Source organism: Glossina fuscipes, unplaced genomic scaffold (assembly GCF_014805625.2).
Source record: "Glossina fuscipes isolate IAEA_lab_2018 unplaced genomic scaffold, Yale_Gfus_2 0, whole genome shotgun sequence".
Lineage (NCBI taxonomy): Eukaryota > Metazoa > Arthropoda > Insecta > Diptera > Glossinidae > Glossina > Glossina fuscipes.
In genome coordinates, this window is record NW_023998414.1 from 22,634,453 (window position 1) to 22,651,193 (window position 16,741).

Sequence of the window (16,741 nt, forward strand, 5' to 3'; positions counted from 1 at the left end):
GTTCACTTCTGAAACGATACAGACGACGGTGTTATTCAATAAATTTCATTATTTGATAAGCTCTTGGGTTTCCAATCTAATGAAAATATTTAAAGGCGATCTTTAACTTATCAAAAAAGAAGTTATCTAAATTTGTTTTGCGAAAATTTTGTCGGTTTAGAAGAAAGACAATTGCAGCTTATGATGAATAGATAGATAGATAGATAGAGTAGTACATGTCAGTCATAATAAAATTTTTGGTTCTTTCGTTTTAAGAAATTCAATCTAAAATTTAATTCTAATTAAAAAAGAAGCTTTTAGGCAATTTTATTACGAAACCAATGATTCTTCTAAAATAAACCTCTTTACACCCTACACCATTTGTGATAGAATGAGTGTATGTTAAACTTCTGGAATATGGGCAAACATTTAAGATAGAGACCCATCGGTTGTTACACCAATTGGATCGGAAACCATTTCTGAATAGATTTAAACTTTTCTGCTTGCCTGTTCGATGTTTGTCAGTGTACTTTTGAAAAAAATCTACAGGTTGTCATTTTGGATATATTTCGACTAAGGCTAAGGAAGAATGACAGCGAAAATGCATTGGATCGGATCTTGTTATATATAAAAAAAAAAAAAAAAATTTTTTTTTGATTTTTCACAAAAATCGCTGATTAAAAATATTTTGATATATTGAGCCGAGGTAAAAAATTTCAATCGAATGGGCCAGCGTTTCTAATCCCCTTCCATACATATCCAACATTTTCACGGTAAGTGAATGAGTGAATCTTTATACCGCGACACTTTCATATTTTACGATGAACAGCTGTCCATAAAATTAATATGGAATAAAAAATAGATGTTCCAAATTTGGATAAGGTAGGTCGACTTTTTTTGACCTCACTCCATGCAAAAGTTCCCATGAGAAGTATATCTTTAGAGGGTAAGAATATGTGATTTCGGTTGTTTCATGACAAAAATTAAATAAAAATCATTAAATACTTGGACAAGGTAATTATTTTGCTAAATATGGACGAGGCCAGTTCAAGGTTTGGGCGCCCTCTCCATATAAAAACTCTCCTGGATATTCCAAATTTGTACATTTGAAAGTAAGTGTATAGTGTTTTGGTATTTTGTCACAAACATAATACAAAGATTGTATTAGTCGAAGTGATGTAGGGCGGTTAATGGTCGGTCTTGCCCGACTTTATCGATCTTATTTGTTTTAAAATTAATTCAATTAGTATGATTTAAATGAAACTTTTCAAATATTTTTCTTCTTTTTTTTTTTTTAACTATTAACTACGTTAGCGCTGAAGCATCAACATTTCAAATCTGCGTTCGTCTTCTTCATTGAACTTGTTGTCATCAAAATCGTAACGATCTATAGATTTACGCTTTTCCATAAATACCATGCCCGTGGGCGTAAGTGTTTGTTGTTGAAGCTTTTCTTTAATGTCTGTCTTATACAAATGTCATTCGTTTTGTTCCATTTTTAAGGGTAACGTTACATCAATAGATGTTTGACGATAATCGCGTAAATTAATCGATATTATTTCGCGTTCGCGATTTTGTTTGGCTGCAGCATTCGTAGCACTAAACGAATGCATATTGAAATGAGAATGAGTCCCTGTTAACTTTGTTAAGGGTATGCGATAAATACGTAAAGGTTTTGATCGATCTGGCGAACTTGAATAGTTTTCTGTTGTTGGAGTAGTGTTAGTGCTGTTAAAGAGATTGCGATACTTTGAATTACGTTTCGTCGGAGACATGGGTGAATTTTGTTTATTTTGTAACGAATTTGCACATGTGGTGCCGTTACGCGGCGAATTAGGTGGTACACCGACTAAATGAGCTTCCATAACAGAACCCTTACGTTGCGCTGAATTATTGTAACTGTCTCCATATGAATTACTTTTGGCTATTATGGGTTTCTCTTCGACATGGGCACTCTTTTGTAGAGACCGCGCCCTTTGTATGAGCGGCGGATCTTGACCAGGCATAGCAGGAATTTCGAGTAAGTTATTCATCTCATGTTCTGGATTTATAGGTAATTCCTTGGACGTATTGCCGCAAATTTGTTGATCCCCAATACTGAGACTCTCACGCGTCAACTCTTCGTTTGAGGAACATTCGCTTGGTGTAGTTACGAAACGTTTTTCACTGGCATGCTCTTGAATTTGTAGACCTCTAATATTAAGATCTTTGGACATAAATTCTGGAGCTGTTGTTACAAAGAATATATCACGTTTAGAAGTTATCATTTGTAATTCCGGCAGGATAGCTGTATGCACTAAATTTCCATTGACCAGCAAACGAATTTCCATTGAGTCTGATGTGAAACCCAGTATATAAGGGAAGGCGCAAACCACAGAAGTAGGTGAGGTATTCCAGTGGAAATCGAATTCATTTCGTGAGTCATCTTTGTCATTTAATTTTTGAAAATGACAAGTATCTGCACAAGAGGAAAAGGAATGCACAACATATTGTTAATGAACAAAAAAGAATATAAGTGATCTCAGTTAAAAAGAAAAAAAAAAGAAAAAGTAAAAGTAAACTAACGGTTATAACATAGCAATAACTCGGTCTCTAAACCATCGCATAATTCTATGGCTGCGGTTAGTTGCGTTTGATTCCGTTTCGAAGATTCAACTTCATGTAAACGTGTAGCAACTCCCGTTTGATCGCAAACGATTTCATAATGATAGCTTTTAAAATATAGAATCAAAACAGAATGCATTTACGTGTCTACATTATAAAGCGGGTTTGATTGTATTACGCATTCGTTCTCGCAGTCAAACTTACCGATAACCAACACATATTAGCCCTCCGTTTGTAGTATTGGTGGGGCCTTCTAATGGTGTCACTATGGTAGGCGTGTCATTAAGTGATATCTCTTTTTGATAAATAAAACCTTCAGCTGTTTCTATATCGTTTTCAGAGCACCAGGAAGCCCAGGCGGCAGTATGTTTCCATTGAAATAGTTGCATTCGTCGACCAACTATTACTACCAAACGTAAATGTCCGCCATTTGCACGGCAGCTCGCGAATAAATGGCAACCTCTGGTTCGTTCAATGCGTCGATCTTTAATTTCTGATCGAGAACGACATTTAATCGTGTCATCCGGTCGTTTCGCATAAAATTCTCTTAGCCGAAACACGTGCACGCGATGAGCATCGCGATTATTTAATGACCCGCCGCGTATTAAAACCAAGCCATGCTCTTCCAAAATATTCAATTGTCGTATAAGCAAAGTTTTATCAAAAACTAATTGCAACGATTGATCTTCTGCAAGACATAACATGCTATCAAAATTCAGAAGAATAGAGATAATCTCTCAGTTACCTTTAATCAGAAATGTACCGTCATCTGTTGCTATGAATAGACCTTCGTCATCTATGCCGAATGAATCACCTGCCAATGAGCCGCGATGCGGAAATGTTGGATAAAAACAATATGGTTCCCAAGGTGGTTTCTTGAAAATGGTACAGGGACTGGCGGAAGCAATACTGGTGGGAGCATCACCTTTTACAATGGCTTCCAGCTTGAGAGCCTGACCTATACGCACAAATTCAATTTGCCGAGCATCTTCTTTAAGTTTTGATGTTCTTGGCACGTCGTATAAAACCTCCGAGAAAGCTCGCCGATTCAGCATATTCTAAAAATGTTGTTAACATTTACGATAGGCACGGATAGGATAGGATAGAAGAAAAATTTATTACTTTTTTTGAATTTTCTGTTCATTCTCAAGCAACAACTTTCCATACAGATCTAACTTCAACTGCATATCACTAAACTTACTAAGCTGAGCTTTATCAGCACTATACTCTATGCTGCTTATAAAATTTGCTCGCTTTAATATTTTCGAATTTTTAGCTAATAACATAAATAAATTAAAAAATAATTTTAGATTTCACATCTTGTTTTTAGTGCATGCTGCATATATATATATATCGATTATCAGTTATACATTTTATGTGGTCAAGTGCAGTTCACTCATGCGGATGTCATCCGTCCACTTGTTCATGTTCCGAATCCGATTCAGCTAGATAATGTGAGCCCGTATGATTTATTCATCATACTCGAGCTTTTCCGCTTATCACTCGTTTGAATTGGCTCTTGTTAAGCGATGCTTAAAACGGCTCGAGGAATGTTTCGCGGCAAAAGCGAAAGATCGCCAGATAAGTGAGAAAAATGTATAGCTACCGATGGGCAATACTTCAAATAAAATATTTTATATCATACACAGTGAACTTGTACTAGATATGCAAAACTTTCGGTTTTATATTCTCCAAGCTACGAGATATTTAAATTTTTCCCTCTTATACATATTCTTTAGTCCTAAGCTTGTTGTCAACAAGCGAATGCTCAAAATAAAATCATCTGCGTTACTACGAAGCGCTCAGTAATAGCTTCTTCTGCGATTATATTTGGCAACCGTATACCTAGCAGCTCTCAGTCAGGCTAACTATAGAATTGGATCCGCCAAAAATCATTGCCCGCGACTATTTGCTTGAAAGACTTTAGTTAGTCATAGATTGTGTTACAGATGTTTCTCGTAACTGGAAATATTGTCGTTTAACGATTTGTATAAATATGAGCTATTAAAAGCACTTCTAGGCGATCTCTGACGAGCTGAATTATGGAAAGCATCTCGTGACGGGTTACGCACTTATTTTTTCGCAAATACAAAATAGGAGGATGTAACAAAAACAAAACGTGAACATATTCGCTTAACGCCACATGCGTGAACGCATGCCTTTGACTGACGGAAATATATTCGCAATCATATTATTGTATAAAATATCTATAAAGCTTTTATGTTTAAAATGGCGTTAAGTATTTAATAATATCTTTGCAACTGAATGAAATAAATTCTTAGACTAGAGCACTAGCAGCGCAAGCTACCGGCTCTAATTTATAAAAGTCCATTAGATATTGAGCCTAGTAGTTTTGATAAAGTAATATATTGTATTGATATTCTGTTCGGTAGCTGGTAAGGTAAAGTTAAGGCAGTCGCAGAGAATGTGCTTTATAGCGAGAATTTGTTCACAATTGCAGATTGGGGAGGAAGACTTCTTCAAGATCCATTAGTGTGTTGCAATTGTATGATCAACGTGAATTCTCGAAAATGCTTGGATTTTGATTTTCTCAACATTTGTTGGACATAAAGGTGGGGTGATGGTATTGTGGATTTCCTTTTGTAATTTCTTCTTCAACGTTTCCAAGACAACGTCCATTTAAAAAAAGTTAGTATTGATATTTTGTTCGATCATTTCTCCGATTTTGTCGACATTTTCGACGACCGGTCTACCTGTGCGAGGTGCATCATTAACATCAAAAATTCCAAAATTGCACATAATTGGCTGTTACAGTATCGGAACCATAAACACCATTCACAATTTTGGCCGCCTGGCTTGCATTTTCGCCTTTGTCAAAGAAAAACTGTAAAATGTACCGAATTTTCTCTTTGTTCACTTCCATTTTTAACACGCTGTAACTCACAACTGAATCCACCAAACAAAAAACAGTAAAAGAATTTTTTTTACTGCGAAATGTCACCTTTCCAACGAGCATAAATATGAAATTGTTTGATCGATACTTTACGAGAAATCTATCAGTGCAGCTGTCTACCGAAAAAATAATGGATTTCTTTTTCCCCAAACTATATATATTTTCTTTTCATTAAAATTTTGCGGAACGACAACTAGCATAACTTGAACAATTCTTATTCTTCTCTCGTTCAAATTTCTTGCAATGTCTTTAAAAAAACATGCTCTAGCGAAACACGTGAAGGATGATTTAGTCTCAGTGGGTTTGTATGGTAAGCATTCTCCTGCTAGCAATAATGAACATATCAGCTCTAAATTTTGCAAAGCCATGTAAAGTTACTGCAACCAAGTGGCTGCTAAAAGTCATGGTGAAATTACTTAGAGGACACGCTCACAATACAACACAAACTAAGATTATCTCTGCTTTTGCCCATCACTTATAAACGACAACAATACAGATTTGTATAATTTATGTTAAGTTAACGATGACGGGTATAGAAGATTCAGCCGCAGCCAAATATAATTTTCTTACTTTTTTTTTTGGTTTCTTTCAGATTCATATGCGCACCAATTAACTTATGGGCCGCGAGAATGGCTCTAATAGAAATAATTTTTCAATACTAAATATACTTAATAGCTTCCTAGAAGAATACTGTTGTTCTATTACCTTCTCTTCCATACCGTAAAAGAAAACTGTTTAATAAAAAAAACAAAAGAAGACAACAACTTTCTTAAGGCTGTTTCAATGGTCTCTCTAATCAAACTGCTCGTGCGTTCGCGTTTCGCATACATTTCGAAACTCTATTAGCAATCATTATATCATGTAATACTTCTAATCATGCAGATACATTTTGTAATACACACATACACACACATACATACATACATACACACAGTACACATACCATTTTATTATCGCCAATGTAATCCTCGTGCAAATCTTTAATCAACATTTCCAAAGTGCGTTCACGTTTCTGTGAGAATATTGGTGTTTGAAATGTAGCTTTCTCAGCGTTAATTAATTTGACAAGCAAAAATTCACGAAACATATTGACATCCTGTAGAAAAATGATGGTAAAGTAAGAGGAAAAGGAATATACAATGAATAGTAAATAAGCAAATTCTAGTGAATCGTATACCTTCGGGTTAAGATTAAAAGAATTAATTAATGATAGAAATGCAATCTGAAATTGTATTAAGTGTCCCTATTGCAATCAATTGATCGACTATTAATCAAATAAAGCAAATTTTATATTCTATATGCTAATAGTGAAAGGAAATATCGTGATGGCCAAATGCCAGTAGCGCTGCTTATGTGATTCACTACCATTTCATATCCGTTTAATATTGCAGAGGTGAAAGAGCAAAACAAAAATGTCAACATTGGGAGATGCATTGTACACGTTTTGTGAAAAGGCGCACAGTGTCGCATTGACCTTCAGGAGGATATCCCTTTGGTTGAGATTGAGATGGAGGGCCTATGACATGTCGTCGCGATCATAATTTATCTGACATCGCTAAAGTCGCAAAAGGGAAGATGGGAAGATGAATATTCCTCCGATCGGTCAAGACGAACTCAAGGTTATGGTCTGTCTGCTTACACGTCTAAGGTAGATTAAAAACTAAAATTTATTCTTATTTTCTTGTCTATAATTTTCGATCGATAGTTTACTTTAAAATACATTTTTAAGGAATTTTGATTAAATTCTTCAATCCATTCAGTCCATTACGTTGACTTTGTACGTCTAATAAGCCTAGTCTAAAATGGCATTGAAATATTCTTTATATACTTGTTAAAAGTCCATTAGAGTAACCAAGCTAATGGCTTAAGAACAAAGGGAAAAACGTACTGTTTATTTAGATGGCGTACAATTGCTGCGTATCTGGGTAATATAATGTGTTAATGGTAAATATAACGTCACCTTTAAATGAAAAAATTCAAGTAGAAGAAAGTCCATAGAGTAGTGCATCCGATTGGGAAAAAAGTAAAAGTAAGGCTATGTTGGAAGATTGCGATCATTCAGTAAACGGTTTCATGGACCGCTTGGAAAGAAACAACCATATCGTGAGTTTATTTAAGAAGAGTCGAAGAGATTTGAAAAATATTCGCTTTAATATACGTAAAACTATCGTAAATGTTAGAGTTGAGCACGTGGAGGAATTGTGTGGTTTATGAGAAGGCGTCAAATATCAATCATTCAATCACATATATATATTGTTTATTGGGTTTTTCTTCGGTTTTCTGTTTAGAACAGTGCGCTTTTGATTTTCAAAGGATTTCTCTTCTCTCATTAAATATTAATTATAAAATATTTGAAATTCTTGTATCTTCTAACTTATTCTATATGTCATGTGTGTTTGTGTGTGTGTAAAAATAATCGAATTATACGTTCACACGTAAATGGAAACTGTATGTAGCGATTAGGGTGAATGCGGAAAGATGAACTTTTAACTTACATTAAATTCTGGTGGGTTTGGTAGTGTCGGGCCGAATGGCGGAACATTTTCATCGCAAAATATCGCCAAACGATATGTTTGCTTCGCTTTAGTAACTACCGCAAATATGTCTGCAATGGATAATAAATAAGAATCAATAAAATCATTTTAATTGCGTGCATTTATGTAATTACGTGTAAACTGGCTTTTTATCCATGTCGGATCAAACATTGTGGGTAGGAATGTGTGCGCTGGTGCTGGTGCTACGCTTTGATCGATAAATATTATATTAACAATATCGTTCCCAATGTGACGTTTCCGTTCAACCTGCAAGAAGAATGTGCGCAAAAGGCAACGGGATATTGAAAGAAATTCTATTCGATTCGAAGCACATTTTCGATAATCAAAAAACAAATATTTTCAAGTACAATCGATTACTGGAAACATGAAAAAGAAAAAAAAAAAAAAAAAATGGCAGATGAAAGCCTTTAATCCAATAGTGCAAGATTTCAAGATTAACGGCAAGAAACTCGTTTCTCTCGAAGTCAATTTTCTCGAAGCTTGCCTTCACTTTCTAGCAGCACTTTCAAAACTTTTTCCTTTCACCTTGAAATTTTTATTGCATCTTTAGGATAAACTAAGTCTGCGGCACATCGAAAGTTTTCAACTTTTCGAAGGAAATTCACGATGCTAAGCAGGTCCCAAGTCAGGCTCATTCAGAAAATTTTATGCCGCCGAAATAACGTACCAGCCCGCACTCAGAGCTGCATTCTAACAGTTTGCCATTTACCGATTTTTTTTCTTATATGCTTTTTCTATATGATCGTTTCCCCTGTTTTAATGAACTGATATGCAAATCGTAGCTTTTTCTCTATATTTGCATTGTTTATATAAATTTTTACAAAATTTCATTTAGTTTTAATGGAAATCTTTAGTTTAACGATTGATGTCCCCTATCATTTAATATTTCATATCTGTGTTTCATTATTTTACTCTTTTTCTAAGAAAAAAAAAAAAAAAAAAAAAACACAACACGAAATAATAGAAATACATATAAGCAAGCAATGGTTAAAATGTTTCAATTATATAAAATCGGTTTCATAAACTAAGGATATACAAATGCAATGCTGTAACGAATCTCTATGTCACACCTTTTTCTCTTTATTTCTCTTGATTTACTTGATTTAAATTAAAATCAATTAAAACTGAATTTTTCTTCATATTTAGTTTTTTCTTTTGTCTAATTTTTTTTCCTTTTACAAGAGAGTTTATTTTCTATATGTATACCCATCACTACAGGATGTTTTTTTGTTCCCAACATATATGTAAGATCCGAAAGGAAGCTTCAAAAACCCTACGAAACGTGTATATTCTTGATTAGCGCGACATTCTGAGTTGATTTAGTAATGTCCGTCCGTCTCTTGATCTGTGTTGTTGGAAAATACCGACTACACGTTTGGTAAGTGCATTGGAAGTTTTCGGCCGCAGGTTGGTATTGAAAATGGTTCAAATTGGTTGAAGCCGAAGCGTATAGTGGGACGTAAACTGAAGGCAACTCAGTGTATGTTAAGAAAAATTCTTGAATTTTTCCCCATTACTTGAAAATAATTAAAGTTAGAAAAATTAAACTTGCGAAACAGCTTATTCCCTAGGATCGAAAATGGAACCAATCGGCCACGCCCATACTAAGTTACGAGTAACTAAATTTTATTTTTTTGAATTTTTTGTGATTTTATGCTCATTTATCAAGAGGCAAATAAAACCGAATATTTAAAACTATCTCCTCAAATGGAGATATATTATCTGCCTAGAAATGGGTTCATTTTAAAATGACTATGGTGGACATTGGTATTAATTCTTGTTATTAATATTAGCGACATGGGTATCAAATAAAAGAATTTGGAGAATAGAATGCGAGAACAATAGTGGTGGCTATGCGAGATTCGGGACCTGCCGAATATAATTTTCTTACACACATGCTTGTTTGCTCTCGCACGTTTTTCCGACGACTTTGTCTCTTGTTTTTTTAAAGCAGTGACGTAATGACATCTAGCATACACGGAAATATATTTTATTTGTTTTTTTTTTGTGTTCATAGCGATATTGGCAAACAAAAGCAATTTTTACAAAGTCTTGCAAGTAACTTTTGGGAAAATTATTTAGAACTGTTTCTTTCATTAATTCTATTGATGGAAATTAACTTTTTTTTTTTTTTTGGTTTATGTCCACATCTCTCCGATGGAAGATAAATCCATCTTCTAATCCAAAGCATCACTCTGCCAAATCTCCATTATTTCGTTTTCTATCCAGGCATGCCAACTTTTTTCACTACGATCACTAAAGTTAGTCATTTAATTTGGCGAAGCTCTCTACAAAATTGCAAATGCAACAAATATTACATCATTCCTCAATGATAAGTATAAAAGTGAATTTTCTATGGTTAAAATATATTTTACTTATTATATCTTACTTATGCATAAGAGTGCTTGCTTACCTGTTGTCGATTATCTTTTGAAAAAGGCAGAAGTGTTGAAACATGAAACATTATCTCATGACCTTCATATAGAGTGTAAACAGAATATTTTCCAGTCATATCTCCTGTGTGAAAAGGGAAAATAAATATTTATTATGATTGCCTAAAAAATTGAATATTTATTTGTCCTTAAGAAAGTATCTTGCGAAAAAATGTATGCATGGGAGCATTCCAAGCTATAGATAGATGAATGCAATAGCTGAACGTGCCGCTTATTCAAAATCCTTGAAAATATTGTAATTGTTCTAAGTCATTTCCTGCCTTGATTTAAGAAATTATGTAATTTATTAAGAATGATATTTAATTTAGACTGCTTAGGAACGATCTGTTTTTCTTCATATATTTCAAGTCGTTCTTGCTTGAGCAAACTGTTAATCGTAAGAATCCGCATAAATTGGAAAAATAGGGCATTGAAGTTGTTCCTTTCAGTTGCGTTATGAAGATAAGGTTCGCCTTAAATTTTCTCATATAACCGCATCAACACTATTAGTTCAAGGTCATTCACATTGCTTGATTATCGGAGAGCCCCCGCATAAGCCTTTATAGAATATTCCAATGGACTGTTCAGGTATGTTAAGATATACTTGTAAATCATTGTGGGCAGCCATTACCATAATTAGTTCAATTGTTAAATGACGCATAATTGAATTGCAAATTGGTGATCACAGCCTTTGACTACCCGGTCACGCCTTATTTCGTTCAACGTTGCCGTGTAATGTCGAGGTTGAAAAATCGCAAAGACCCGGGTGACTTTTATGCATTACTTCACATAGGGTTTTATTTTTCACTGAAGTTAAGTCGACCGCAGTAACTATGCCCCATACATATTAGTCACGTACAGCACATCTTTTTATTAATTACGACGTTTGCAGCATTTTGCTTCTCCTCCGAAATACCATTCACAGCATAGTGACACCTTCCCTTTGCTTCTTTTCCAGATAGTTCATTGTGCTCTATACAGAAAGTTCGATGCGAATTGCTTTCCCTGAACCTTAATAATGCTATCTGTTAGTTTCAGAGGTAAGATATATGTATATGTATTTTTTTTTTTTTACGGTGTGGATTGAATTATTCTTTTTAACGAAAAGTGTGAGCTACCGCGGCGCCATCGGCACAACATGTTTATCTAAAAAATCGACTGCTTATGCATGCTGTTAACCCTACAAGTACTAGTTGCTGTTGATAAGGCATGGTTCAAGATGGCGCTTCTATTGTTTTTGCGCCGCCTACCAGAATTATACCCTTCACGGCAGGTATCCACGTTAAACACCTCGAGACATCTACCGGCCTATATTCGCTTTAAGGTAAGAGTCCAATCAACGAAAACCAAGTCGCTTCTTCTAATTGGTTCGCTAATGGTTTATAAAAATCTCGCAACTGTGATCAAACAGTTTAACAGATTTAAACGTAAGTCGTTGCGATGATCATAGAAAGCATAATTTTGGTAATAACATTTTCCTCTTTGAGTTCAAATAATTTATCTCACACTATATCCTATAAATTGCTAAGCTATCCACTTACTCCAAGCATTAGAATTATTATAAGCCAGCTAACCAATGGCATGGCAATGAAATACATTTTTCACCTTTTCCTCTACAATTTAAGCAAGGACGAGAATTCGGCCAACGACCCAATAAAAACATTTAATGGTTTCCAAAGGGTAAATGTATTTAATGCGATATTTTTATGCGAAAATCGCATTTATGAAATGTCATTAATATTCGTATTGTTTCGCAAAGGACACACATATAGACTCGTTCTATTTCTTGCAAAACGCATGAACGAGTGAATAGTACAAATACTAAGAAAGACTAGACTATAAGTAAGTAAGGTGTGTAAATAGCGAAAATTTGTAGTTGAAAATTCATATAAAATCAAAAATTTTAATAAAACCTTTGAACAAATATTTTATGTACATATATCAACGGTTTAAAGCACTTTTTTCAAATCACAAAAAAAAACAAAAAACTTTTTCAAATAACTTGCAATGGAAGAAGACTTTTCACCGTCGAAAGTAAGAAGCAAAAAAAAAAAAAGAAAAAAAAAGAAAAAAGAATATAAAGTATTGAAAGTCAAACAAAAGTTTTATGGCCATATTTCCATTCTTCTTTTTCGTTTTCTTCTTCTTCTTCTTTTTTATATAAATTACATTGTGGTCAACCGAACTTTAAATAACCTTCAAATGCAGAGAAATGCAAAAAATGTTTCGAAAAATGAAGAAAAAAAAATAAAATAAAAGTATTTTCATTATGAATTTCATATACGTATTATAATTACCTTTAACATCTAAGCCGCCACGAAAGCGATCCCAACCCCTGAGACGTACACGTTCGCCGAGGACATCAAGAAAATCTTCAAAGTCTTGACTAGCTTCTTCTGCATGCATAACGGTTTCAACACAATAGAAACCCAATAAAAAGAAAGAGAAATAATAACAATGACAGTATAATGCTAAGCAACATGTTCTCTAAGACTAAGGAGAAAACAAAAGAAACTCATTAGCATATAAAGCAAGTCACACACACACACACACACACACACACACACTTACAAACATTACAGGGACCATATGCTTGAGATAAATTATTGAATGCAACGGGCAGTGTTTACAAAACATTTTGGAAATATTTTCACTTTCCTGATGCCAACCCATTGCCGTTGCTGCTTGCGAAAGGGCATGAACTTAAATTCTAATTATGCTTCGAGATAACAATATAAAATTTGCCCGAATATGCATAAACATGTTTAGGCGTAAAATTTGACATGCACAAGCATCCATATACGTACCATTACTTAACATTTCATCATCGCAACGCTGGCCCGGTTTCATGTAAACAACACCAAATTTAAAGTTAACTGAACCCTCCTGCTCTTCGAGCAGCAGTAAATCCTTTTGTATATCGGCTGCAAATATCTCCTTTGGATTTTTCGTGCTCGTTGCGTCGATCCCACTAAAGTGAGCAAGTATTTGTTTCACTGTAAGTTTTTGATTACCATTATACGGTAGTGCTATCTTCTGTGTACCCTAACAAAGCAAAAACAAAATAAAAAACAAATAAATAATGCATGGAAATGAATATAGAAACTCTAAAATTGCAATAAGATATACACGTGCGAGATAAACATTTTAGTTCAAGGCCAAACTCGAAACTGTATTAAACCCCAAATGACAGATCGAATGAACGCTTCACTTTGATCCCTATGACAAAAGTGGAAACGATTTTCAATTACACAGAAGAACATAATAGCTTTCCACTCTAGTAATGTACGTAATTTGTGAATTTGTATAGCGTCCAAGTGACCTACATATAGGTCACGAAAAGAGATATTAATTAGTCATTAATAGGTTAAGCCCTACCGTGGCAACAAATTCAATGGTTTAATGGTTCGTAGGACGGCTGAGATGGAATTCGGACGCCTTTTGCCTTTAAAATAATTTAATTATTTTTGATTTGCTAGCAACTTACTGTTTACTCTCTGGGTATATATGCCTGTAAAAGTTAGAGAGTAACGTGTTCGGCACTGTTTTAGGAGATAAAATATACCATCCGGAATTTTAGAGTGTCCGCTTTGCTAGCGAAAGACCGAAAATCTAAAGATTATCTTCTTTGCAGCAGCATCTAAAGCAAAGAATTTATATGAAATTTTCCTTAATATACGTCCTAAGTGGAATAAAATTTTTTTGATGGGGCCACTTTTGTCAATTTAGAATTAGGTATTTGGTTAGTCGTCGGCCACAGCAACACCACTGTGCTGCTTTCTCTAAAGTTTTCACATCAATTTAAAATACTGCTACTTAGCCATTTTTGCCGGGAAATTTTGAAAATTAAAATTTACAATTGCACAAAGTGATCGAGAAGTGGACCGATATGGGCCATTTTCAATAGAGTTCGTCCATGGGTTAAAACATGTCATTGTACCATATTTGATCAAAGTATCTCAAAAATTGCGAATTGTAGCTTGAATATAAATTTATATGGACGGACAGCAGACGGACAGACACGCTTAGATTAATTCAGATTTTGATTCTGAATCGATCGGTATAATAAACGGTGGGTTCATCTTAAGCCCACCTGTGCGTTGCATACGACGTCACCAACTTAATATACCCTATATCACAAGTGATGTAGGGTATAACAAGGTACCAGCATTTATTGGTATTTATTTTATCATGAAGATAAGTGAAGGATTCATTATATTAGATGCAATAGAAGGATGTCTGGCATATATCTTCTTTTATCAAAGAGGATCAACTCGACCGTTAATCTTTGTGGAATTGCCAAAGTCGCAAAGTTTTATTATGCAAAAGAAATAAAAAAGTCTTATTGACAATAAATGTAATAAAAATGTTAGGCCCTTCGTTTATCTAGTAAAGGAAATACAAATAGATAACATTCTTGCTAAACTCTATTATGAAATTTGAATAAATGACATTGGAAAGTATATATATATATATATATATATATATATATGTGTATTTATATATAAAAAAGGTGTAGTTGAAAAGTTGTTTAGTATAAGCGAAATGAGATATATTTGGTAACTCAGCTACTTAACTATTAACTGCCGGTTTGTTAGTGCACCAATTGGAACGATATGTCGGCCGAAGATATTTAGGTGATAGCTTTACGGATACGTTCGAGTAGAATCGAATGCTAAAGATGAAAATCGGAAACTATTAGGAAAGCGATTGGAGCGACGCGTGGGCTAAAGATTTGTGGGTAATAGCTTAGCGAAAACATTCGAGTAGAATCGAAGGTTAAAGGTAAAAATATGTTAAAATTTTCGGTGCTTCTTCGAGGTTTCTTAATTTTTTTTTTTTGTTTTTTGCTTGTGAACGGATCAATTTTTTCACCTTGGTCAAGGGATGTTTTTATTCAATTCCTTTTTCTTATGTCTATTTTTGCGACTGCAGCCAGTCTAGAAATAGGTGGTACATGTCATCGACATCTGGAAAACTAGAAGAAAAGGTAGAAAAGAAACTGACTGTAGGTAGTTTTAACCGTCACGAAAATGTGAAGGAAAAGTTTTTGAATTTCATGTGCCTTACAACTATTTCTTTCTCCCAAGGGGTAGTTCTAGTGTTAATGATTGGCGTTACTTATTTTTAAATTAATTTTGGTAATTATGTGATAACAAACCCTTAGGTAAGTTATACTTGTCATGATGCATTTGAAAGTTTTTAAGTTAAACTTGCCAGTATTGAATTATCAATATTTTGACTGGCCCTTTAAAAACACTGACGAGTCAAACGGCGGATAGACCGAAATAGCTAAACGGAGTAACGGAATCGAGCAATTGGTACGTGAAAAGTCCCAAAAGTGAAAAATTGGCAGTGTAGCTTCTTTTTATCTTGCTCTGGAAGGACATGCAGTAAATTAATTATTCGCAGTGCATTGCTTTTAATTAATTAAATAAATTATGAATGCTATTTTTGTTAATCTAAAGAACGAGTTATGTTAAATTGAATCTCTGTGGCCATGACCATGTTTCATAATTGCTGTGACAAATAAATTTTTCATTAGTTTTTATACAAAACCCCACCACCTATCCAATATAATAGCACGCTTGCTTTGTCGTTTCGTTTGCGAATACCCCGACACCGACCCACCCCAACAATTCAACGAACTACATATATATTCTAGATTAATGTGAAATTCTTTATCGATTCAGCCATTTATCGGTTCGTTTGACGGTCTATCGGTTTTCTTAGCTCCTTACAGTAGCAACAATTTAATACTGAATGCGGTGTGCAACGTTACAGACAACATATGCATATGTTAATGCATTCCTAATATTGCACCAGAAAAAAAAAAAAAAAAACAGTGAAAAAGAAGAAGACGAAGAAGGAAAAAGATATAAGTTAAGCAATTGACACGCCTTGAATTGTTTGCAATCTTTTTATATATTAGTTGCCGATGGATGATTAAAATTCGTACTAACGCGAACGCAATGTTTTTTCTTGTTGCGCAAAATCTCTGCGCGTTACGCAAAGCCACATTGGTTTTTCTATTTATCGCATTTATGAGTTCATGGTGGTTTACGACACACTGTGTGACATGAACTTTTTGCTTATGCACGTCTATGTAAATGTGTTAATATTTGCTTTTCCAACGCATATGATGAGGTGGCAACAAGCCCTTAACTAAATCTGTTGTAACTGTTCGCATTGATATTAGGGTGCGCGTTAAAAAAAAAACCCTTTGCTCAAAGAATGATGAAAAGTTTAGATGACTT

The 16,741-nt window shown here is 34.3% G+C and overlaps 1 protein-coding gene across 1 annotated transcript in view; it reads right to left on the reverse strand.

The window, feature by feature from the left end:
* Nucleotides 1-1,211: 1,211 nt before the first annotated feature.
* Nucleotides 1,212-16,741, reverse strand: part of LOC119641391 (GTPase-activating Rap/Ran-GAP domain-like protein 3) — a 45,912-nt gene continuing 30,382 nt past the window's right edge. Inside the window, exons 6-15 of the mRNA XM_038040019.1 lie at nt 13,292-13,529; nt 12,782-12,880; nt 10,466-10,569; nt 8,166-8,298; nt 7,993-8,102; nt 6,441-6,593; nt 3,329-3,641; nt 2,788-3,271; nt 2,545-2,690; nt 1,212-2,437 (exon numbers count right to left, since the gene is read on the reverse strand). Coding sequence (XP_037895947.1) covers nt 1,458-2,437; nt 2,545-2,690; nt 2,788-3,271; nt 3,329-3,641; nt 6,441-6,593; nt 7,993-8,102; nt 8,166-8,298; nt 10,466-10,569; nt 12,782-12,880; nt 13,292-13,529 — 2,760 coding nt within the window. The 3' untranslated portion in view covers nt 1,212-1,457. The remainder of the gene's footprint in view (nt 2,438-2,544; nt 2,691-2,787; nt 3,272-3,328; nt 3,642-6,440; nt 6,594-7,992; nt 8,103-8,165; nt 8,299-10,465; nt 10,570-12,781; nt 12,881-13,291; nt 13,530-16,741) is intronic.